The sequence below is a fragment of the Anopheles coustani genome, chromosome 2 (genome assembly GCF_943734705.1).
Source record: "Anopheles coustani chromosome 2, idAnoCousDA_361_x.2, whole genome shotgun sequence".
Lineage (NCBI taxonomy): Eukaryota > Metazoa > Arthropoda > Insecta > Diptera > Culicidae > Anopheles > Anopheles coustani.
Window position 1 is genome coordinate 960,949 of NC_071289.1, and position 25,970 is coordinate 986,918.

The 25,970-nt window shown below is 48.3% G+C and overlaps 1 protein-coding gene across 1 annotated transcript; it reads left to right on the plus strand.

The window, feature by feature from the left end:
- The first annotated feature begins 7,649 nt into the window (after nucleotides 1-7,649).
- On the plus strand, nucleotides 7,650-24,842 carry LOC131263619 (homeotic protein spalt-major-like). The gene is made up of 5 exons (XM_058265849.1): nucleotides 7,650-7,713; nucleotides 16,983-18,372; nucleotides 18,610-21,236; nucleotides 21,610-21,749; nucleotides 24,282-24,842. Exons 1-5 carry the CDS (start codon nucleotides 7,650-7,652, stop codon nucleotides 24,840-24,842), a joined length of 4,782 nt encoding a protein of 1,593 aa, XP_058121832.1.
- Nucleotides 24,843-25,970: the final 1,128 nt, after the last annotated feature.

Sequence of the window (25,970 nt, forward strand, 5' to 3'; positions counted from 1 at the left end):
CCATCTAGTCAACCGTATGAACATTCCGGAAATACCGTGATTAATTTTCAATCGATTTGTAGCACGCTTAAGACTTACACAGTGTGCCCCACACTCCTTGGCGAGAGGTTCTCATTTGTCTCGAGTGCAAATGTTCAATTTAATCAATCTCCCTAAGCAACGATTAAAGATTCCAATTTATAAGCAAGTAAACCATGCAGGCTTCTCTAAGAAAGCCACTGTAACTACCTCGCTTTTGTTATGAATATAACCACACACATGTCGATCGGTCGATTCGATCGTTTTCGGTGGGTGTTGGAGCATATGGAGTCGATCATGAGCGAAACAGCACCAACGGTCTGTTAATAATCGTGCGTCTCCGATCGCACATTTCAACGCCTCCCCGTGGGGGTTGCAAGTTCCGTGGCGTCTCACGATCATTTCACCGCATGATCTCAGGATCCCCTCTCCGGGGCGATGTTGAAGAAATGGACGTCCCTTTTCCAGCCATTTTCACTGCCAACGATGGCGCTGCCGCTGTTGCTGGTGGTGGTAGGAGTAATTAGCATAAATATTAAATGTTTTGGAAAGGGGATTGGCCAGCGCGCGCGAGATGGCGTAACTTGCTTGCGTTCGGTTTTGCTCGAGCCGAAACCGAACCGATGGAAAAGCTGTCCGACAAGAAAACGTATCGCTTCGCCGGATGCAAACAAGATGTACTCTTTTCTTTGCTTTCTGAAGGCACAAACGAATCGTTGCCTCTCTGTTAAACTCACCGCTTCACGGACTTACGCCAATCGTGGCCCGTCTCGCTTGTCGGAAGTTTTTTGTTTGGTTCGCTTCAGGAAATGGAAAACTCAGCCTTTCGCTGAAACCCGGGGTTTTCACGTCCGGGGGACGATTATGGAAAATTGGGCCGAGGGGTGTGGGTGTCCATGTCTTCGTCCCCGACGAGCAAATGAAAGAAGGAAGGAAGGAACGATAAGAACGAATCGGTATGGAAATTGAGCCTTACATTTCATATTGTGTCAGCGTGCCATTGAACCGCGAAACCCGCGCTAGGGACAGGACGGAAAACACGGGGGAAAAAGCAGCAAAAAATAATGAAGGATGGAGGCGCACAATTGTTTAAATTATGGGGATTTTCATCCTCGCCGGGCGAAACTTTTCTTCGTGGCGTCTTTTCCGGGAGCCCAGTGCGCAAGAAGAGGCGGAAGAGGAAAACAAATGCCTGGCATTGGGGAGATTAGTAATTTCCCCCACCCGCACTTCCCGGTCCCGCTGGACATCTTTTGTTTCTACACGCAGTCGCCGCCATTGGATTGGATTGGGTGGAAAAGTTTGCCGAGAGCTGGTCATTTTCACAGAGGGTCGGGAAGCTGACGGTTCGCTCCAAACACAAGGATAACATTAATTTATTCCATTTATTTTATCTGGTATTTACATAAGTATTACATTGAATTTATTTTTCCCCGGGCAATGTTTTTCCCTCTCCTGCTTTATGTTTTTCTTGAGTTTTTACACTTGTAGTCCCGTTTGCCTTGTAATAACAATGAACCATTTCCGATGGAAAAGGTCGTTTTTCGAATGTTCCTGCTTGGGTGGGATGAGTTTTTTTTTTCTTCTTCTAGGGTTTTATTTTATATTTCACTAAGGATTTATTGGGCCGACGTAATGCAACTTTATTCTATTTTCTATCGGAGAGATTATTGGTCGTCCATTGGAGTTCTCCATTTTTTAATTAAACTGACAGTTTCATTTTCTCCGTTTAATTAGTGTGTATAGGGATATTTCTACCAACATTTTCTTTGCGTCACATTTCTTCCTTCATTTCCTTGAATTTCTTTTTCCCGCAAGTAGCGCGTGTTTTGTTTAAAAAAGAAATCATTCATACAAAAAGTACACGGACTCCGCCCAATTCGTCATCTCGCCTGTCGGCGGGGATTATTTATGAAACTCATTTCCGTGACAAATACGTTCGTAAATGACCGTTTCAATTTGACCGTGTGGTCCAAATTAGCGCTAGAAAACTAATTGATGATGAAAACTCACTCATCATTCGAAAGTGTTTCAATAAATCTCAACTATGCCGGGTCGCAAGTCGTTCACGGTGTCGCTTTTTAAGTGAACATCTGCACACGTCCACTGGCGGGAAAAATATGATATCTCGTCGCTCGGTGTGTTTTTGTCACGGTGATGTGCTTTGATTGTTGGGATTGTCATTTTTGCCTAAACGACCGGCATTTCTATTTTTATAACATTCAGTTTTAATGCGGTTTATCATGTTTCAAGACTCTCGGTTACATCCGGGCTATGTCGTTTGTGAAGACAAAGAATGATAATTACTTTCCGATGTAGTCCTTATCAATTACTGATTGAGTCAGTAGGTAGTAGAAGTTCGTAAATCACGTCTGTTGGCCAAGCTTTGTATTTCAATTGTTTTTTTTTTCTTCCCGCTGAGCAACACAACATAAACTGTGATCCTTTACGATTGATTTTATTATTAAAAACTGTCGTTTGGAATTAAAAACCCATCAAACGGGAGATCGATCGCATTGTTACAGGCCCAAACCACCTGCTGTTTATCGATCGGTCCGAATTCCACTTCCACTGTGAACATTCCAACCCGATTCGGTAAGATAAACCCACATTTTAATACGACAATCAAAGTATTATGTTTTACCATCATCGCTTTTATTGGTTTTTAATTCATTTTTGTAGTTTCTCATAGTGTTCACAAACGAATAAAACCGTCGCCACGTGAAAACGTTAGGCGAGCTGAGTCGAAATGATTTTGATACGGATGTAAAAGATCGGTTCTCATCTCGGGTCCGGATGCCATTTTGGGCCGGCCGGAATCGACTGACCCCCGAAAACAGCTTGCTGCAACTAAAAAACGTGTAGGAAAGACACTCTCGAAGACGAAACTGACGCGGTTCTGATTTATTAAATGACTGATTTATAGTCGTTCATCAAACGCTCGGCGACCCCGCGCGAGCGGATCAAAATGAAATGGTCCTCGGTCGGTTAAGATAGCCCTGATAGCGCGGGTTGGCGATGGTGGTGGCGGGGCAGCGCAGTGACAATCGGATTAATCCCCGGTTAAAGTCGACAGTGACGCGAACAAATGGCCAATGTGCAAGAGATTCGCGGTTTGATGGGATGATTATGGCGAGAAAGATTGTGATATGTTGATCCCTATCGGCCCCGCCGAGCCTTTACCCCTTCACCACCCCCTGTGCCTGATACCGGACGACCGGGCATTCTCCATGTTCCTATCACCTCCATTTCCCACCCCCAAGCATCATTTGGCTCGTGTTTTCCACTAGTTTTGTGTGCTACGGAAAAGCCCCGGGCGCTGGGATGGAGGAAAGGGGAAAGTGGTGGTTAACTGTCCATTTGGCTTTTTATTTATCTTGCCACCCGTGCCATCAGAATGTTCACTTGTTTTGATGAAAATTAAAATGAAGCGTTGTGAAAGAAAGGAACAGGAAAAAAAACACGACCAAACACGAAACAAAAATTGAACGTGAAAGTGCGCGCATTCGCAACAGAGTGGGGGTGAGAGGGGGGGAGAAAACACGGGGTTGGGAAATCGGGACCGGGGGCAATATGTTGTCAAAAGATGTAATCACATTTGCTGCGATTATTCTAGCTCGTCCAAACGAGCACACAAATTATGGGACATTTGTTTCTGACTATGAAGGTTGATGGTTCTTTTTCATTGAGGTTTTATTTTCATAGAGTTTTTCGGTGGGAAAACTGATGCCTCTCGATACCGGTGGGAAGATGGGCTGATGGAAACTGGGAATGCACTGCCTGATGGCGAGCTTCCCAGCACGGGGGGGGGGGGGGGGGGGGGGGGCAAGTTGAAGAATTTTGAACACATTAACGGCGGTGAATTATGAAACGGTGGAAGGTTGGTCTTTTTTTTTGTTTTAGTGGCGAAGTATTTGAGCAATTATTGCGAAAACGATATCGAGGTCTCGTTGTTAAACGTGTTACCGAAAGGCGCGGTTTGTGACGGATTTATTTTTAAATTTTTATGTGCATCACTCAGAACTGTCGCTGAAATGTTTGATTTTCGTTTGCTCGACGGTAATCTCAATGATTGAAAATAAAAGTTGCTCACCGTTTCCCGGCCGTTGGATATGAAAAATGGACCCGCAAGTGGAAATGGACCCGCGGGGAGGGCTGTTGATTTTTATCGCCCCGTTCTGATTTATCCAAATGTGTTCGATCGGTTCAAGAAATGAAATTTATGTCGCAGATCGAAGATCATCCCGTCAAATTGATTGGCCGCTTCTGACGGAAGGGAACTCGCCACCTTATCGCCTGTAGTGGATTGTCACGGTTTAGCATCTGCGGTCTCCTCTGGTATTGTTCCACGTTCTGGGGGCCCCTAGAATGGGAACCTATTTTTATTGCGCACGCAAACGCAGCAAGACACACGGACACGTTCGTGCGGGGATTGTTTGGTGTTTTTTTTTTCGGGGTTTCTCGGCTGAGCTGGGCATAAAATAATATTAAATCTAATTTATAATTCATCAAACCAAACGAGTTGAAATGACAAAAAGTTAAGGACAGGCATAGTCACAGATAAATTTCATACACACACTCGCGCGCGGACATGGGGCACCATACGGCGTTACGGGGCGTTCATAAAACCATAACAGAATTCAATAAATCACTATCATTGTGTCTCGTGAAATGTCGCCATCCCGACCTTCCCGGTTTCAGGCGGGTTTTGCGCCACGCACGGAAAGGAAAAACGGAATGTTTTTGAGAACCCGAGCCGGGGTCGTGCCTATTGTTTATTTGTATCTATGTGTGTGTGTATGTGCCTGCCAATGTAATGAGAGCGTATTTTGTTTAATACTATTTGATATGACCGGCTAGTAACGTTGCGTTATTTTCGGTTTGCGTTCATCTTGCGGGGTTTGCGTCGCCAAACGAAACGTAACGGAACGAAAGAACGATTTGAGCGATTTTTGACTCTTTTCTTTTATGACTATCACTGCCGGGGTGGGGGGGTGTGTAAAATAGAGAAAAATGTCCCATGAAACATAATCTCACCCTCAGTCCGTTTCCTCATTTGACCTGTTCCGTTGGGGGAGAAGGTGTGAAGGTGGAATGCTTTAAATCACTCTCGTGCTTCAGATTCGCCCACCTCAACCCCTTCCACGTTTCGAGTTCCGATTTTCCACGATCAACCAATTAACCGGACGTCGACCGTCAAAAAATGGAACAATTACTCGTGGCCCGAATCGTCGTTTCGGTTGAAGACAACCAGTGTGTTAGTAGTAGGTGATGCTAGTGATATTAACATATCATAAATGAGGCTCAACTCGACGCAAAATTCATCGTGTTTGAAGTTGTTTTGGAAAAGGGGTTGAACTTAAAATCGAACCACTTTCGTTCCTTCTCCTGCTTGTTTGCGCACACTTGTTGATTTTAGTGCTGTTTTTATTTGCTTACTAAAGAAGCTCAACCTCAGGGAATTTAAACTTGAGTAAATCGAGCTACTTATGTGTGCATTCCGTTCCAAACTTATAACCGATCAAAATTCTTCAAGCGTAGCACGATCTTCCAAAGGGTCTGGATATAAAGATAAAAAAGGTGGCAAATTAGATACTCGTCCTGAGCGCAACATGAAATACATAAAATTGTATGTAACTCCCTCCTTGTGTGGGTGTCCGAGAATAAGGAACGGCAAATCGATCGTTGGGAGTAATGATACATTCGTTCATTGCGGGATGCATTTTCATATCAAACATGGACCAACGTTAAGAAAGAATGAGACAGGGAGAGAGAGCGAGAGACATAGTTAAGAAAAGAAAAAGGAATCGAAGCAGCAAGGAACGTAAGGTGGTAAAAGGAGAAGGAGATCCGGAAAAAAGATGAAGCACCGCAAATCTACAACAAAAAAACCCCTCGGCTCAGCCCCACCCTTGTGTGCTGCAATCATAAGCATCAAAGCTACCCCCATCGTCCACCCAACCGCCGCCAACCCCACGTACGGTTTTACATACATACACACACACACACGCAAACACCGCAAGCAGGCAACCAACCAAAAGCGTCCGAACGCACACTTCAGCACCTTTTTCTGCCCGCTTTATTAATAATATTATCAAAATGACTCCACCTTTCTGTCATAATAATAAATTGTTTATGACGGAGGGGTGCGATGGGGCGAAGGGCGTTCGCCGGTGGGACGAGCAGGACGGCAACGTGTGCCGTTTCGAAAAAACAACCCCTCTTCGGCTTCATCGATCCGAGATCGGCGCTCGTCTGTGTTGGTGGGGTAGGTAAATGGGCAAGTAACACGCTTCGGTAAACACAAATTTATGTTTATGCTTTATGAAAGATAGCCGTCGCGCGCGCAAGAGGAGGAAGACCGACACCCTTCGACTTACGACGAACGGTCGACGAAAACAAATACTTCGCCGAGCGGATATTCGATAAATATTATGATTCGTGTACGTCGCGCTGTTGTACATAAGCCGCACACACGCGCGCACTGCTAGCATACCCGCCCGCCGTGACATCATGCTGCGTGTTCCATCATGCTTGTCAGAGGGGCGAGTACATAACGGCACACGCACACACACTAAGGCGCGTACGACGTCGGGGAAATCTCGACGAAACACCGTATGGTGGGGGAAAACGCTGTACAGACACGGACCCGTCGGTCGTCCGCTGGTGTGCGTGAAAAACCGCAGGCTTTTCGAAAAGCAATTGGTTGGCCGCTCGGTGGTGTGCAGAAGTTTGTTTAGTAATGTTTTGTAGTTTACGGAAACGCGATCTCTCGTCCGCCGGAGCATCGACACACGCGAGAGACTTTGGTGCGTCCGTTGTTCACTTGTGCCGTGTAAGCGGGGTGCGTTTTTCTTCGCGCGTTCCGGAAAAACCTCGACAACGCGGCCTGCCAGCTCTCGACCGGAGGATTGCCGAGATTTGTTTTTGATTTCGGCGCTCGGTGTGGATTTTAGCGTAGTTTTTCCGCGACCGCTGTTGGGTGTGTGTGTGTTTGTGTATGCGGGTGGGATTGACATTTGAGCGTCCGTTCGGTTTCGTCGTCGTCGTCGATTTATCGCCCTGTGCTCCTCTTGGCTGTGAGTCTTAAAGATGCTCCAGGAAACGGCCTTCCACAACAAGTGCAACGTTCTTGGGGCGAGGAAATAAACACACATTTTTCCACGACATCCCGAGCAGAAACACTGTGAACGATAACGATTTGTGCGTGAACGATAGCCTTCAAGCAAGTGACATACAAGTGACACCATTCATTGCAGTTGTTTTCTTGGAAAAAGAAAAACGAGGAAAAGAGCAACTTCCCTCTCGGTTATGTTAAAACAAATGCTATCAGTGCAATGAGAATTATGGGAGGAAGATAACCAAAAGTATAGTGAAACGATTGGTGGCAAGCTGTCATTGTAGTTTGATGCGGATTTTCCGTGGATGGTGTGGATTGAGCATGAGAAGCTAGTGAAGGTGGGTGTAGTGAAACAGGCGAATTTTCCCCCTTCTCAATCCCGTATGGTGCCCACCGCAGATCCCGGGTGGATGTGTGTAGTGCAAGAATCGTGCGTTCAAGAACGTCGTTCCCGACACGGAACACCGGCAAAGGCAGCAGCAACAGAAGAAGCTGGACCAGCACACAAGCAATGATTCAGGTCGACTCTGTTGGATATTCGTCAAACGTGAAAGATGAGCCCAGCGCAGTTGAAGGTGAATTTCGTTTCCAACTTGTCCGAACGCAAGTCCACGAATTCGGGGTCCATCCGTTGAAGCTGGTAGTGGATGTTTTGGAATGCCGACGGCAAATGCCAATCGCCATGTTTTTGACCGATTGCAAAACTCGTTCGCTCTACAGAATAGCATGAGTTTCTCCACTTCCTTTCGTTGGCTTTGTTTTGGGTCGAGTTGGGTGGCGGTGTGGAAATGCCAGAAGAGCCGAGCCAGCGTATGCAAACATTAACAATCAATTATATTTATAACATAACATTTTCCCATGGCACTCACAAAACAGAACACTACCGATAGGATAAACAACACCGCACTTCGTGGAAACGCGCGTGAGGGATAGGTGGAAAATAAATAAATTTTTCTCGCCCGTCCGTGATCCGGGCTTTCGGCTTTCTCCTTTCCCCCGGTCATCGGTTACCTTGTTTTTTTTTTTTTTTGGTGCGCTGGTCAAACGTCCCGTGCGTCTGGCGAGGGATGCAAAATGTTGGGAAAAGTGTGCGGAAAGAGTTATTCGGAATCGATCGACTGTATGTGTGTGGGGTTTTTTTTAAACCGATGTATGGTTTCTACCTAATCGATTTATTTTATTTTTAATCGACCCCCGCCCGGATGATAGGGTAGGGTTTCGTACCGTTTTTCGCCTCATATCATAGCAAATGGCGAACAAATCTCAACCATGTTTACGACTTATTATAAAACCTCCTATGTAGGTTATAATGCGATGAATAACCAGATTTTATGTAATTTGACATGCTGCCTGCTTGCAGTGCTTGTAGTTCGTGACAACTATGAACGGTTTCTCTGCCATTCGAGGTTTACTGGATCTCACCTGGAGATAATTTGTGCAGAAGATGAAAGATAGATTGAGATAAAAACTAATTGCAGCTTTTTATTGTATAAAGTGGTCAACAAATCTGCTACACTGTGTGAGCATGCGATACAATTTGTACACCTTTATGCATCGTAGTAATAACGTATAAATACACTACTTACAAGATGATAATACGTTTGGAAGCGAAGAAATAATGCTACAAGCCTTGCAATGTTTCAAAGTATGCGATCGAATTTCAAAGAAAAACAACAATGATTCACGACAACTTTTCAGTTTGATAAAGTTTTAATAGTTTATTGATACTATGAACATAATGTTGATTATCGAATTGTTTAGCAAAATTCTTCTTATGTTACCTATCTACCTTTTCGTGAAGATTTAATTAAAGCATCGCCCTTAATCTTCCGATTTTGAAGCAAACACCTTATATGGTTAGAGCTTGGGATTAACGTTAACGCCGTTTGATTTATAGCTGCATTAGTGTTTTATTTCTTAGTTTGAAAAAGGCGTGCTTTATGTTCAGAAAACGAACCTATTTTTATCGGTTAAAGGCTCCTGTATACCCTGACAAGTATCGGAAAAATCGAACCGATTCGAACCCCCACGAGTGAGCTATTGATTGATAGACGTCTTGTCTTGTCTTGTCTTGTCTTGTGGTCTACGTTGTGTCTGTCACTCCGTCGAGACAAAAGCTCGTGCAAACCAAACTGCTCCTGGAACACAAAAACGCATCGTCTTGCGATTGGCGACCTCGCGAAGTCAATCTCGCACGTTTTGGCGCCGCGATGACGGATAGTTTTCCATCGTCTCGACCGATTGATAATGGGCGGAGTTACGGCTGCGTTATGACTGCTTGCCGTCGTCGTCGTAATCGGTCGTAACATCGGCGTCGATTCGACGAACGAGGGGTGCATTGCATTATTGTGGCTGCTTGGATGGCTCAGGGGGTTGCTGTCGAACCGTGAGTTCGTGTGTGCCGTGGGTTGACGACGAAGCCATCCAATCCGATCGATGGATTAATGGAAGCACCGTTGGCGATTCGTTCTATTTCTAGCTGTGTCGTTCAATGGAGGGATTTTTAACAACCAAAATGTGAGTGAGAAGCAGAAACAGTATTTTTAACCAGTCATTACTTGTGCAATAAACGGCGAGATGCATTTTGAACATTTGCCAATCGTTGTCAATTTACATTGTCAATATACAATGTATCGATCGTTCAGGGTAGTGTAAACACTGTGTGCTTAAAGTGATAATTGTATATTTAGCACAGGTTTTGCACGTCAATAGTCATTTCTTTATGTCGTTGCAAGGTTATTGGTAGGGCAAACAACCATTTTTACCGAGATTTTCGATAATTAAATCGATAGGATAAACGCTTACAAATTAAATCGTCAAAGCAAGCTGCAAGTATCCGTTGGGTTTGGGTAAAGCTACCAAATCTGCACGACTTAAAAATGGCCAAGCTCATTAGAAACAGGCATTCCATGTGGCTAACGAATGTCAAAAGGGAAAGGGTCATGGCGGTTTAAAATCATCATCTACAGGGAGCTTGAGGAATGTAATTTCCTCTGAGTTAAATTTAAACAAACGGACCTTTCCCGTTCCACAATAATCACGCCCAAAGGATACGCTCTTTTAGGGTTTGAACTGGGATGAGGATTGCAACCGTCGCCGAGAGTCCCAAAATGACCGTCATTAAGCGAGATAACGCACACGGAGCTCCCTCCAAAGGTTTCCCTTCAACGCGTCAAGAACCGGCACCGAAGCACTTCTGGGTGTGATTAAAAATTAAGATACCTCGTTCTTGGAAAAACGAACAAATAAATGTAGGCCTTCCGGAAAAGAAATGGCCAACGGAAGCGGTCATATCGCGACGGTTTGTTTTAGAAAGAGGACGGACGGGGAAAAGGACCATCCTTGCTAATGGCTTCCTGATCTTTCGACTGCCTCGAGACATTTATCACAACGGAGAACAACGCGCCTGTTGGAAGCGAAATAGGTTCGAATAATATTGTCATTTTGCTCGTAGATAAGATTTTCCATGTTATTGTTATTCAGTTATGCTCGACGCCGGCCGTTGCGGTACATTTGCCTGGTCCCGCGTTCTGCTTAAGGTTAGGGGAATCGTTCCGCCTTATGAATGTTTTGACTACGGCGTCCGAAGATTATATTTATCGTCGGCAAGTCGTCAGCGGAGCACTATTCAACCGAATGGTTCGCTGTTTGTTGTTGATGATGATGATGATGATGTTGTTCGGCATGCGCTAACCATCGTAGCGGAGAGTCGGATATTTACCATCAATAAATTTCGCGCGAGTCGATGAGCCGAGGACTGTTCCGTCTATTTGCACCTCCCCGGGTCTCCGGGGGTAGCCGACGCCAAAGCCGAAAACCTGATTGAACGATTGGTTTACTTTCAGCTGGTTATAAAACAGGTTTCCTGTTTAGCGTGATGACGTGTAGAATGTTGCATTGCGCAGGGTTTTCCTACGAAGTCGTCCGTGTCGGTGCGCTGTCCGGTGGAGTTTTTCCTCCGCCACGGGGAGAAATTATCAACCCGCGAGCGAGGACGTTTTAGGAGGACGCACGTACACATTTCCGGTGGACAGGCCGTCAAGCGGGCTGTCTCGATAATTTTTCGGTCGGTCGGGTGGATGGAAAGCGGGGGGAGAAAAGCTGCCAAAATGTCAAGCTCTTCTAAATCCAACGGGCTAATCATGTGTGCGAGTCCATAAAGATGGTCATGCGCGCGCAACATGCGGACAAGATTAACCGGGTTTTGCTTGTTGTGCCGGATCGGATATGGAGCTTCGGGGGGGCACTGTTCGATCGAAGCACTGTTAATTGTACTCGATGAGTTCGTTTTTCTCCCGTTCTACCGTTTTTCCCTGTCCGCGACGCCCGCTGCTTATGCGTCGGTGAACTCGTTTTGTTCGCACCGATAAGGAGTCCCACGGGGAAGAAGGAGCCACGTGAGGAGACACTGTCGAAAACCGGCCTCGAGTGGGTGTGTGTGTGTGTGTGTCGGAGAGTCAAGAGGTGAAAAAGATGAAGAAGCGTTTCGATTGCACATCACAAAAGGGTTATCCGGGGGCTATCGGGGGGAAAAAGGAGAGGACAAAAAGGACCAGGAACGGAGAAACAGAAAGGAACAGAAAACTGAGTCAGTTCTGCCGAATAAAACGAAACGAAACAAGGCGCGCGGTTTGAATCGCGGTGCATAAAATGGTCGCCGGGCTCGATGGGAGGCTGTCGTCGTGCGTCGTGTTGTGATGATTTGGAAAAGAAAAGCCTCGATCGGGTCCGGGACGGTGCAGTTCCTTGCCGTTTCGGTCGCTGCATCAGCCGATTATTGATTGATCAGCACGAAATTTTCGAGAAAACGAGCCTCATACAACGACCCGGGGCCGAGTCGCGACTTGTCATGTTGTCGTCATCGGGGGGTTGCCGTGATTTGGTCGGGATTGTGTTGCCATCATTCATGCACCCTCCCCCTCCCGCCATTCCTTTTCGGACCGATCGGATCGATCGATCGCGTGGTCCACCATTTTGTTTTTCGGGGTCCTCGGGCCAAGAAACAGGCTCAAATTAATAACTCGTTTTCTCGCCACAGCCATGATGGTTGCCTTCTCTCGTCCCCGAAACTTGACTGGCCATTTGAGCATTATTTCGCGTAACCACATGGCCTGCACGCGCCCGGAATGCAAAAGCAAGCCAAATGGTTCCGTATGGAAGGCGTGCGCTCTGATTTAAATGACTTTGGTGCTAAATTTACTCAGGTAACTTATTTTAAGTGGGCCAGCGAAGCTTTCGGCAATGTGAAAATTATTGTCCTCACAGTAACGGGAGAGCCCTCCCCGAAAAAAAGCCTCGGACGGAAATGTCGCTTCACGTACAATAACAATAAATAACCGAAAAACTACTGCCACAAACGGTGGTCGGGAAAAAAGAGAGGGGAACGGAAAAACACGACGGCGACCGCCCCGAGGTATCGGTTGATTTATTAATTTAATTTGCCAGACGAATTATAATTAGCTCGAGTCCGGTCGAGGCGCTGATGATTCCCGCCATCGCCATTCGGAAGGCGCCTTTTCGCTGGGTTTCGGGTCACCCAAGTGGGAGGGGGAGGGGTGTCGTTGCTCGCGCATTAGCATAAAGTGCATAATATTTTTGGACGTTTAAGTTTTTCGAACCAATTGACGTCTGTCGGCCGCTCCGTTGCTTCATTATCGCTTTGAACTCGATTGTCGTTGATGCCTTCTGTGCCTTCTTCCTTGAGTCGCGGGCGCGCTGAAGTGCAAAATAAATGCGCAAATTAATAGTTAGTGTTACCGCTCGTTTCGGGTGTCGTCAATCGCATCAATCCGCTTGTTGTTGGTCGGTTTTATTGACAGCGACCACGACAACTTTATGGCCGGTGACCACGAGTTCAACCATCCAGTTGATGCACATTTTATTAAAATTCATTCCATTCGGCTTTATTGAATGTTGGGATATTTTAAGCTCATGGTTGAGGAAGTTTTTCCATTAATCCAAATGAAAACATCTTTCGTCGGTTTAGTTTTGTGATGGGTTCCATAATCCAACTACTGTAAGAAGTGACCAGTCAGATCTTTCAAAAATATCCATTTCCTAATGGAAATGTTGCGCAGTGGAAACGTTAGTTTGCACCGAGGCTCCGGAGGGTTTGTTGGGGGCCCTTTTATGGAGGCAGATATCAATAGGAAGAGCAGAATATGCTGCCCGAAATAAAGAAAACGCAATAAAATAAAACTCACCCATAACACGTCCGAAGTGTGCGAGTGTTTGCAGAAATTGATTCCATATCGAGAGATCCTCAGGTTGATGCGAACAAACAAAAAGAAAAAGTGGGGGGAAAATAGGAGGAAGAAAATCAATTTACAACACCCTATACCACTTGTCCGATTTGTGGGGAAAAAGCCGAGTCGTCCGAGGCAGGAAAAAAGGGATTTGGATCGCCCTTTTCCTTCGTTTTCGGTGAAACACGGTCGAAGAGAGTGAGATGCAGTCTTGCGCACAGATTCTACTCGATCAAAGGTGTACATATGTTGCATGTGTGTGTGTGTGTGTGTATGCTGAGGGAGGGTGGGCCAGGGAGGAAGATGCGGTCAGTTTTGTGTGTACATGAACATATCGATTGGAGCAAACACCGACAGAACCGAACCGACCTGTCGTCTACTCAAACGAGAGACGATTGAAGTTATTGCATTCAATTTCAGAATACACTTTTCCTTTTCTCGATCATCCCCGGCTTCCTGCCAGGATCGAGCGGGCCCCCCAGCGATGCTCGGACGGTTTTTTTTTATCGTTCGAATGTCAAACAGTGTTTTTATGAAATGTGAATGAAATGGTCCCGAGTTTTATCCGCTTCTTGCCTTTCCATGGGGCAAACTTTTCGCTTCCAATAGGGGAAAAGGTTTCAACCGAATGCGATGGGAGGCCAAAGGAAAACTCCTGCCATCGGTGACTGGCTGGCTTATGGTGGAGGCTGTTTTATCGCTGAACCGGTCAACCGGGGAAGAGATAGAAGAAAATAAATTAACACTTTCCTTCCCCGCGACTTCTGCAGACTCGTCCGAAGAAGGCACCGTCGACTGATTTGAACCTTTGATGCGATCAAACCCTTCGACACGGGGCCTTGGTGGGACTGTTTTTCCCCGTTGGCACAAGGGTGCCTTTGGTGATGGCCACGAGCTCGGAAAGCCACGACGACTAGTGTCCGCAACCTTTGATCGTTTCGGCGTTCGGTCTGCGGTTGCAATTGTTCGTTCAAATTTAAGGTACTTAATTAACATTATTCCTGTACCGTTAATTTAGTGCCAGTTAATAACCAGCACGGTGACGTTCCGCTTCGGCCATATCAGCGCAACGGTTTGTTGTGCTCCCGCAATTGACATATTTTTGATTGAAGAATTGTTCCGCCTTTGATCTGCTCGCGGGAGCACGCGCTTTCGTGAAGTCGTCCACGTTCACTTTGGAAGAAATTATGGTCAGTGGGGAGGGAGAAAGGGAACCCAGCTGTATGAAGCATTCGATAAAAATGCATAAGTCCTTAACAAACCGCCCCGTGTCCTCGTGATTTCTCGCGTTCGGCGGCGCAATCCGCCAATAAATAACGGCGGAACGGTGGAAAAGCCGGCCGAATGCGTGCCTCGAGTGCGGTTTGACCATCGGCCGAGAAAGAAAATCCTGCAAGAGAGGGAGGCAGAGAAGGGTGAACTGCTGAGTCCGAAGATGCCGTACTCGGCACTCGCCCTCGAAAGGAAGATGAAGAATGGAACGACGCAGAACGCGAGGGGGGGAATGGGCAAGGGGCGCGAGTCGACATCGAGAACATAAATCCAAACTGAGTTAAATTTATAATAAATATTATATATAAATTTAATGCTCGACAGACAACCAATCGGGCATAACATGTCCTCCACTGCGATCGAAGCGAGAGCTTTTAGTTCCCCTCACTCTCAGCCCTTCTCCCCTAGAAACCCCCTTTTTTGAAGGGGTGTTTTTTTTCTCTTTTATTTATTCATTTTGGTTCCGTTTTCAGTCCTGCCTGCCATTGCCCGCTTGTTCGATATATTCCCGATAATTCCAATTCCGTTCCGTTTGCTCCGGGGAGCTCGGCCGGAGGGACATGCCGTTTGCTTGAGTGTGCGTGTGTGTGGCAGCTTCTCGGTGCGATGATCTCGATTCGCGGACGAAGCGAAGGATCGGCGGATTGTTGTGGCTCGCGATCGTTCCGCAAGCTGGACGATATTTGCAGTGTTTAATTCTCGCCTGCCTTTTATGCGTAATAAACGAAACCTAAATGGCGCGAACAATCGTGTGCCATCTCAAGCACCGGGGCTCAGCTCAACCGCCCCATGCCCTCCCCCCATCAGTCCGCCCCATTCGCCATTCCCTTTTTCGAGTCCCTTCGACTGATTCCGTTCGATCAGCCGTCCGACGTTCCGATCGTGCGTGCATGAATTCGCCACATGCGTGTCTCCCATTTCCTTCCAATGTGTGTGTGTGTGCGCTCCAATCGCTGGGGAATCGAGCTGGGCGAGTGTTTTATGTGGCAATGGCGGTTTTTAACTTGTGCTTATTCATGTAAGCGGTTCAATGCTTTTTTTTCGTGCAACTTTAATTTTTCAACTTACGTGAGGGCCTCGTTTTGAAGCGTTTGCCTGCTTTGATTCTCTCCGTTTACTTCGATGCCATTTTTTTTTTGTTTTGGTTTCATCTCCCGATGTTTGTTTTATGCATCGTTATTAAAATATGTAGTCCATCGAATGGTCAACCCTTTTGCCCTCCTTTTCCCCCGGTGTCCCGTTTCTATCTTTTCTCCGTGCCGTTTTATCTCTACCGTTTTGGGACATCGTATTTTATCCATTCCCTTTAATGCACGTGATGTGACTTTACGGCAATCCGTGTTCGAATCCAAAGCAAATCTTCCCGTCCCGTGTTAATTGGAGCCTTTGATGTGGTACGTGTCAACATTTTAGTGTTTCGTACGGGGGCTTCTCTGGTCCTCGTCCATCATCGTGCGCCCGTTTCCATCGTTTTATTTCCAAATCAAAATTATGGGTACTATAGTCGCTTTAATGACACAATAATTTGCTGTGGGTCATGCAAAAATAGCGAGATGATTATACTCCTTGTTTGTGTGGCCGCGGTTTGCACTTGGCTACCTTTTTGTGACCGGCCCACGGTTTCTGTCTTCCTCTCTCTCCCTCTCTTTCGGGTGTAGCATCAATTCAGGTTCATCGGGAGCACAACAGGATAACGTGCTATCGCGAAAAGCATTGGTGTAATGCACACCATATCGAGCGCATAAACATGCCAAACGTGTAATGCGAACGGGGCAATTTTTATCACCAACGTCGTCGTTGCGTCGTCATCCTTGCATCCAGCCAAATCCCTTCCCCTCCCCCGCTGCACGCTGGCTGGTCGCCTGGTTTACCTGGTGGTGGAATGCAAAATACAATCAACCATTAAAACCCGTTTCTGCTCACTACTTGTGTGTGTGTGTGTGTACGCTTCGGACAGAAACTGCCGAAATGAAAGAGAGGAAACAAGATACGTTTTACCGAGCCTGAATGACTGGGAAAACGATCGGACCTCCCGTTCCGACCTCAAACCCGTTAGCATAATTTGCCAGCAGGTGGAGGGAGGGGGAGGAACGGGTGGGAGGGGACGTCATTACAACGCCCAAGGTTCGCTTGATCGACTCCCCAAAAAGTGCTTTATTTAAATGTTGATTTGGTATGGTGGCCTTAAGACTTAAAGGCCTCTGCTTGGGCCGGGGCATAACATTTTTCCTCCCTTCGGTGAAACATACACTGATTTTAATCCGTCCGTTTTTTTCTTCTTCTCTCTCTCTCTCCCCCGCCACGAAACTGTTTTACACGCGGTGCAGATATGAAGGAGAATGGTTGCATCGATAACGAGGGCACAATCGCGAAACCGTCGGCGCAATTGTTAGCGAAGATGTCGGAGGAATACGCCGAAAAGGCGGCGTCGGCGGCGGCGGCGGCAACTCGACTGAACGACCATCATCTTCATCATGCGCATTATCAGTCGGCGGCCACGACAGGTCGCCATCAGGAGCAGGGCTCAGATCGGGCGGACGATCAGATCGCGCATAACGAGGATAATTTAAGTGAGGATGAAAACAATGACGACGAGGAGATGGCCGACGGGACGGCGGCGCCGGGGTCGGCGGCCGCAAACGATCGGGAAAGTGGCCACGAGAGCGGCGGCGAAAGCCGGGACGACCGGAAGGGGCCGGGAAGTGAGTGTGCGACGGGCCGCAGCAGTCCACGATCTCCGGTTTCACTCGTGGGCCGAGGTGGGGAAGGGCTGGGGGCGATGCTATGTGGAGCTGGGCCGGGAGATGACCCTTCCACTACGGCAGCGGCCGCAGCCGCCGCAGCCGCCCTCGGAGGTCCCGCAGCAGCCGCCATTGCAGCAGCAGCGGCCGCCGCAGCAGCAGCGAAGGGCACGATACCGGGGGCGGTAGGTGGTGGGGTGGGCCTATCGGCGGCCGACTTCAATCCGGCGGCGGCGGCGTTCGGCTTCCCGGCGGCTCCCGCACCCGCCCCAGGAATGTCGATTCAGGCGTTCCAGAACGCCATCGCTCAGTTCACGGCGAACGCGCTGGCCAACAACATGGACAACGACACGGTGGTGAAGAACCTGGCCATCCTCCAGTCGGCGCTGTTTACGCTGCAGCAGCAACAGTTCCTCCAGTTCCAGCTCATCCAGCACCTGCAGTCGCAGTTGGTCAAGAAGCACACGGAGAAGGAGGACGTCGCCGCGTCCCTGCTGGGTGGAGCGTTGGGGGGACTAGCGGAAGGCGTCGGAGCGGGCGTTGACAGTGCAACGATCGGTTTCCTCAACAACAACAATAACAATCACAACCAACACAATCACAACAAGAGCAGTCCGCAGCAGCATCACCTGCAGCAACACCCGAACCACGCCAGCAGTCGTCTGCAGCAACACCATCAACACCTGCAGCAGCAGCAGCAGCAACAGCACCAGCAACAGCAGCAACATCATCAGCAGAACCTGAAGAACGAACCACAGGATCTGCGGAAGTCCCAGCCGGCGGCTCATCACGCCATGGACGCGGAAGACGAGGAGGAAGTGGAGGAGGAGGGCATCGAGGATGCGTTCAGCAAGAGCTACCAGATGGCGAACATGATGGCGGCGGCCGCCGCAGCCGCCAAATCGCACGTCCCGAACCACGTCAACGAGCTGTTGTTGCGGCCTTCGATTCATCCCGTTCCGGAAGAGGAGCTAAGGTAAGTCTTATGTCTCAACCATTCGTGAAACTGTTGATTTTTGCCAACCTCGTTTCGTAACCTTGTTCAGGTGTTGAAGACCAGTATTTTCGTTCTTGACCCGAATCCAGATATGATTTTAAAGTCTTTCCTTGCCGGACTAAAGTGTCAAATGTGTCAACATTTGACATACACTTGTTCCACGACGAACTGGGATCGGAATTGACATTCGTTTTGCATCGTTTTGTCCCTGTTTAGGAAACCAAAAGCAACGGAGGCGAACAGCATCTTCGGGTCCTCTTCATCGTCAGCGGGGGACAAACGGACCCCGAACGAATCGGCGTCACTGTCCAGCGCAGTGTCCGTTTCGTTGCCATCCTCCGCGGCTCAAACCACCTCCAGCACGAACGCGTCCAGCAGCGCTAACGCCAGCAGTGGACGATCGGAAAAGGACGAAATCTTGACCTACCACCAGGAGCACGGTGGCTCCATGGGTAGCTTCTCTTCGTTGGCGGCCAACATTATCACCGACCACGCCCCTTCGATGCTGGGAGAGCCGAATTCGCTGGCCATGTTGGAGAAGAAGGCACAGGAAGTGCTGAACTCCGCGTCGCAGGGGATTCTCTCCAATAACTTGCTGGATGAGTTGGCCTTCGCTAACGATAAGTCGTCCCCGAATGGGCGCAACGACGCGGCACTGTTCAAACACCGGTGCCGGTACTGTGGCAAGATCTTTGGGTCCGATTCCTCGCTGCAGATTCACATCCGGTCACATACGGGCGAAAGGCCGTACAAGTGTAACGTGTGCGGGAGTCGGTTCACGACCAAGGGCAACCTGAAGGTTCACTTCCAGCGGCACTCGGACAAGTACCCGCACATCCCGATGAACCCGAATCCGGTGCCGGAGCATCTGGACAAGTACTTCCCGCCCCTGATCCCTCAGGAGGCACTCAAGGAGCAGCAGCAACAGCAGCAGCAACAGCAGCAGCAGCAGCAGTCTGGCCAGCCACCCTCGCAGTCGTCGCCCATGCCAACGGGAGGATCGGCCGGGCCGGGTCCTGGCGGTCCGGGCGCATTCCCCGGAGCGCTGGATGGACGCGCTCCGGCTGGTTTCCCTCCGCGAGGATTCTTCCCGGACTTTTACATCCCGCGACCACCGCATGCCCAACTTCAGGAACTGTTTGGCGCTTCGGCAAACGATGCGGCCGCACGCAATCCGGTCGATCTGTCGCAGATGAAGAAACCGGAACCGGTGCCACCAACGCGTGATGCCACGCCCGAGATGCGCCATTCGCCCGAGCTCTCGAACGATGCGATCCCCTCCGCCAAGATCAAGCAGGAACCGATGGAAGAATCGCTCGATCTGTCGGACAAGTCCTCGAAGGTGGCTTCGGCAGTCCCGGCGCGATCAACCAGTACACCTATCCAGCATCACCATCACCATCACCGAGATCACGAGGAGTCAAAGGATTCGTCCAAAGATGAGCCGCACCTGATGGATCAGTCGGATCAGCTCAAGGAGGACAGTGGAGCCGTCGGCGCTGGAGGCTTGAACAACTCGACCAGTGAGAAGGAGTTCCCGTTGAAGCTGAAGAACAACTCGATTGAGAACTTGGCCACGGTACCTTCGGTGTCGCCTCCTTCCAGCTCATCCTCGGGCTCGCTCTACCAGGACACGGTACTGGACCCGTCGTTCTACGCCGCGCATCTCCCGCGTCCCGATAGCAACGACAGTTCGTGGGAGAACTTCATCGAGATCTCGTCGGAAACGTCGAAGCTGCAGGAGCTGGTGGACAACATCGAGAACAAGACGTCCGAGCCGAACCAGTGCCTGGTGTGCAAGAAGGTCCTCTCGTGCCGAAGCGCCCTACAGATGCACTACCGAGTGCACACGGGTGAGCGTCCGTTCCGGTGCAAAATCTGTGGCCGCTCGTTCACCACCAAGGGGAACCTGAAGACGCACATGAGCGTACACCGTATCAAGCCACCGATGCGCACCCTGCACCAGTGTCCCGTCTGCCACCAGAAGTTCTCCAACATCTTCGTCCTGCAGCAGCACATACGGCTGCACACGGGAGAGATGACGGACCTGACGCCGGACCAAATTAAGGCCGCCGAGATCAAAGACTACGACGGTGGAGTGCCTCCTCCGCCGCATCCCGACGCGCTGCGGTTGAATCCCTTCGGCATGCGGTTAGCCAGTGAGTTCCACCAGCAGCAGCAACATCTCGTCCAGCAGCAGCAACAACAGATGCATCAACAGCAACAACAACAGCAGCAGCAGCAGCAGCAGCAGCAACAACAACAACAGCAGAACAAGCGCTCCCTCGAGCACTCGGATGAAGAGAACGACCACGAGAATGGCGGAGGGCAGCAACATCAGGTGTCGATGGATCGTGGCACGACTCCTATCGGGAAGATGCCCAAGGTTCCTATCCACGAGAAGCTGAAGGTCAAGACGGGCCTCACTTCGCCCGCCATCGACTCTCAGGTGGAGGACCTCCGCACGATGAACCTCCAGCGTCTCTCGATGCGGTCGCTTCCACCGGCCGAGGATGGGTTCTCCCGTGACTCCTCCTCGGCAAGCCCCACAACCGCCACCTCCGACGCCAAGCGCCTCCGCTCGTCCAGCCCCTCGAATGCGTCCTCCTCGACGATCCACTCGCGTCGCTCCCCCATTTCAACACCCCCGACCGTCGGAGGCGCCGAGCAGGCGAGCGCGGCCGGACGAGCCGCTGCGGCCGCCGCAGCCGCCGTTGCCTTCCCGTACGGACCCCCCTTCCTCGGCATGCCCCAGTTCCCGCCCTTCATCAACCGACCGCCCTTCCTCGGCAACGTTCCGATCGTCCCGCCCGGCTCCAGCATGCCACCGTTCGGACTTTTCGGTAAGTAACTCTAGCGCCCTCTAGCCAACTGCCCTACTCCCGCATCTCCTGACACCCACCACCCCCCGTCCCCGTCCCGCTGTCTCTTTCTTCTTGCGTTGCCATTTTGCCAACCTTGCCCGCGCGCTCGCTTTACATTCCATTGCCGCATCGCCGAAACCGCGAACACGATCACGCATTACCCGATCCAATGCGATCGCACCCCAGGCTAGGACTGGACTCTCTCTCTCTCTCTATCTCTTTTTCAATCTCTGTAATCCTGCCAACCATCCCTCCCCGTACTCCTTTCCCGCCTCCCCCCCCGAAAAAACCGTTAACCATATCGTTTCAGAACATTCAGATTTCTTATTACAGAAAATTTGATTAATTGTAGGCGTTCGTGGAAACACAACAACTTGTAATATTTGCTTTAAAACTTTCGCCTGTAATTCCGCACTCGAAATTCATTACCGAAGCCATACGAAGGAGCGCCCATTCAAATGTTCAATCTGCGATCGAGGATTCTCTACAAAGGTAAAGGAACAAAACCAAAACCACAACCACAAAAAAAAACCAACCAAACTCCCCCGCCCCCCGACCCCCTTTCACAACCCCGTACTTCCTCGAACCCCTTAGAAAACTTGTCAGGTGGAAGCAGTTTTCCGTCACGATCTGGCTCTTTGACTCACTTTCTCTATCTCTTACCCTATATCTTCTCTCCATGTTTTCGCTCTGTCTGTCTCTGTGTGTTGATTTTCACTATTGTTTCCATTTGTTAAAGGATTATCTGTTCAGTAAGCTGTTCTTCAGTGTAATAATTTACAATAATTCCTACAATTGGTAGTAGTAATGTGGTTATGTTGTGCACAGTATCTCGTACACTTACGTGGTAATGTTCTACTCAATGTTTTTTCTTGCTTTTTCCACCCCCCCTATTTTCTCCATGTTGACCCCCTGTTTTATTTTCCACCTAGAGTATATTTTGTATGGACTCCCCTGTTTGATTGAGTGTATTTTTTGTATGGCTACGTTCTCGGAATTATACAAATTTTAATGTACGACACGAAACAGAATAATGAAAATGAAACACACACCTTCATCCGGTGGCTGATTCGGTGAATTGATCAAAAATTGGCATCTACAGGCTCAGGAAAACTCGAGAGCAGGAAAATGTGTACCTTCATTTCCTCTGCCATCGAAGGAAACTCGTTGTAACTCACGCACACACCACACGTAACGCACATGCAGACAAAAACCGGATCAGCTTTCCATTCTTTGATCTTTCCCTTTGACAAGCTGGACAAATGTCAACATGTTGACAATTATGAAAGCTTCAAACAATGATGGGGGGTTTTGTTTGTGAACCATTAAGGGGATTAGTTCAACAATGAAGAGAATAGAAAATGAAGGATCATAATCGGCGAGGGCTGCAATGCGTATGATCGTCTAATAACGGTGTCATACACAAAGACGTTGCGGTTCAACGAAAATACGGCAAAACCCTTAACATCGAGGGAGGAAGCGATCGGTATTAAATAAACAATCATTCGAGAAGAACTACCTGGAAAAGAATGCCGCAACCGGGAATGAAGAATTCGTGTCACTGGCAAGATGGGACAAATTTGAGACAAACCATTCCTCACTTTCTTTGCGCAATTATACACTTCAGTGGAAAGGTTTGTCGCATGGATGAGAGGATGACAGAGAAGAATTGGAGACAAAAATAGGCGATTAAATGTCGTTTGGAATTGAATCTTTGTGAAGATGACATAAAGAAAAAGAAACGGAGCCGACAAATGTGAGAACAGAAATAGTGCCGAAGGTACTTCGGTGTGGGATTTATTTGCTCTCGAGGAAGAAATGTTTCTCTGCTCGAGCACGGAATGCGACGAAAAGGGACAACCAAAAAAACTCAGCCACGATCGGTAATGCCCTTTCCCGATCGATGCGAGCAAATGTGAGGAATTTTTCGTCGATCTCCCAAAATACTTCCTTCAACTTTCTCCCGAGGGACGTTATTGGGAAAATTGGGAAAAAGACAACTACATTAAAGGGCACCTCAAAATGCGCTTCGGCGTTTAGTACGTGATAGGGAAATATGTTCTAGAACTTAACGTTCCTAAATAGGCAAGAATCTGGTATCCTGCGCCATGCAAACTTGTCCCTTCACTTACGCACAGCTCCGATGTGTGTTTTGTTTTGCTTCATTGGCATAGTTGTTGCCTTTAGAAAGATCACCTCTAGATCACAATTGAGTGAGGAAATTGATGGTAGATAGAATGCTTCTATAATTAAATTCAACAAACGCATCGTTGCCAATGTTGTTTTTCGTTTTCTGCGCACACTTTTTTAGCAAAACCGAATCGCCGCAAAATCGATACGCACGTTGGGGAGAGTTTTCGTTTCGCTTGCTTGTTTGTGACCGGAATTTCTCATCTTCGCTTACACTCATGATCATGCGTTTGGGTTTTTGTTTTTCAAGCTTGCTTTGCTTTTAGCTCGTTGTTGTAACGTTTCGTTTTATTTTTACGTTGTATCCAATTTTTTTTTATCTCGTGTTTGTTTTTACCCCGTTAACGGAATGGCAGTTTGCTTTCATTTTCTCATTTTATCTTTTGTTGCATTCCTTTCCAAAACAATGAGGAAATCTGTGATAAAAGTAGTTTGTCCTGTTTAAAGTTGTGCGAGTGCCTTTCAATAAAATGAAGAACTAACTTGGAAAGTTCGATTAAGGAAAATTGACAAATTTTAGACGAAACAACCAAAGTCAACTGTTACTTTACAACAAATGATCATCATTAGTTTCTTCGTTGCTATAAGAAATCTGATTTGTGTAATTATGCGATTGCTTATTTGTTGCTCTGGAATGTATGTCACGTTAATGTGTTCTCTCTTCTAACCCCCGTTTTTCTATTCCTGCTCTTTTACTCCCTACCATTTCCACACTCCCTGGACTTCCCCACCAAGCATGGCTGGTTTCAAGACAGTCTGAACTAATGGATATGTTTTCTCTTCTTCTCTTTGCTCTCGCTCTCGTTCTCTCCTTTGGCGGTTTTTCTTCTGCAGGGAAATATGAAGCAGCACATGCTCACTCACAAAATCCGTGATATGTTCGGCAGCTCGGGTGGCAATTCCGGTGATGAGTCACGAACTCAGACACCGCCCCAGGACAACCATTCGCAGTCGTCCAACGGTTCGGAGTCGCACCAGCAGCAGCAAACCCATCACCAGCAGCAGGATGGAGCTGCCCAGGACTACACCCCTTCCGGCGGTGGCCATCGGTACGGCGGCGGAAGTCGCGAACGCTCTCGTTCGGCAGGAAGCTACGACGGGGCGCCCTCTGGTGGCAAGCAGTCGGAAGCGAACGAAGCAGGCCTTGCCGCTTCCATGCCAGACGAAAACGGTTCCAGCAGCCTGCAGTCGAGTGCGTCCGACCGGGGTAGCTCACCGACGCCCCTAATGGCCGGAAGTGCAGCCGCAGTGGCCGCTGCTGCCGCCGCTGCCGCCGCCGCAGCCGCCGCCTCCTCGAACAACAACTACAGCGAGTATATGGGCAAAGAGGTGGTCGATCTGAAGAATTGGTGCCAGAAGCTGAAGGAAATGCCGGAGAACATTGCCGCAAGTTGATAATCTACTTGCGACGGCTCCCGACGGCGGACGGACGGTGGAACTTAATCGAATTTCTCAACCAACCAAAGCGAAAGGCCGAAACGGATCGATGAGAGGCTTCTCTGGTAACCGAGTGGAAGCAGATGAGCGCAAATTGGACGAAGCAAAGCTTTTAGACGATGGCGTGGAAAACCATCCAACGAGGACGCTATGCTACATATCATGTAACCCTCACTTCCCATTTATGTCGTTGCTTTAACTCCTTCTTGGTTTTCTCCCGAATGAAATTTTCCCCAACTCGATGGCGAGTCGCTACTTGTACATAGAAGAATGAAAAAAAAAAAACAAAAACTGGAGTTGCCTCAAGTGTTTTGAAGTGGCCACCGGAGGAGACTCAAAGAAATAGGAAGCAGGACTACAACTGATCAAAATGTTATTTAAATATAAAGATGTGTTAGCCAACAAATGCAAGATAAAGAAAAAACAACAAAAAACAGAACATAAACCTAAATCGCTGTATGTGAGTGTGTCGGTGTGTAAGTGTGTATGTAAATGTACAATGTCTCGTAGATTCGAAGTTAGTTCAAAATGCTGTGCCGGGCGCCGGGAAAGCTGCAAGAGAACCGAGGCAAAAGTGCAACAAGTGTTCCGGTAGATGGTGATCGTGCAACTGAATGGAAAATCAAACTAGGCTTAGCGTTGAAAAGGGGAAAGGAAAAAGGTTCTGTATGGAAGCGATGGACGCTAGCGTTTTTATGTGGCGATGTGGCGGAGCGCATATTATCAAAGACAACAAAACACTTATATGTAGTACTAAGTTTTAGGTGTGTATAGCTGCGACAGCAAAGAAGCGGCAAAACGGAACAGGGAAGCCTGGGAGAAAGCGATGAGAGGGAAAACCAATCAATCCGTGACGCGTACTGGTGTAGCGATGTTTTATCTAATCAAATCAAACGAAGGACTTTATCGTTAGGGAGCGCGTAAGAAGGACTCACCACAAGACAAGGTGCATATGGTTATTTGTGGAGCGGTTTTGATTTTTGCAGAAGGTACTGGCTTGTCACTGGCCCAGGCAGTGTTAATCATGAAATGAAACAAACACGACCCACACAAAGTATATAAGCACTCTCTAAACACGGAAAAAAA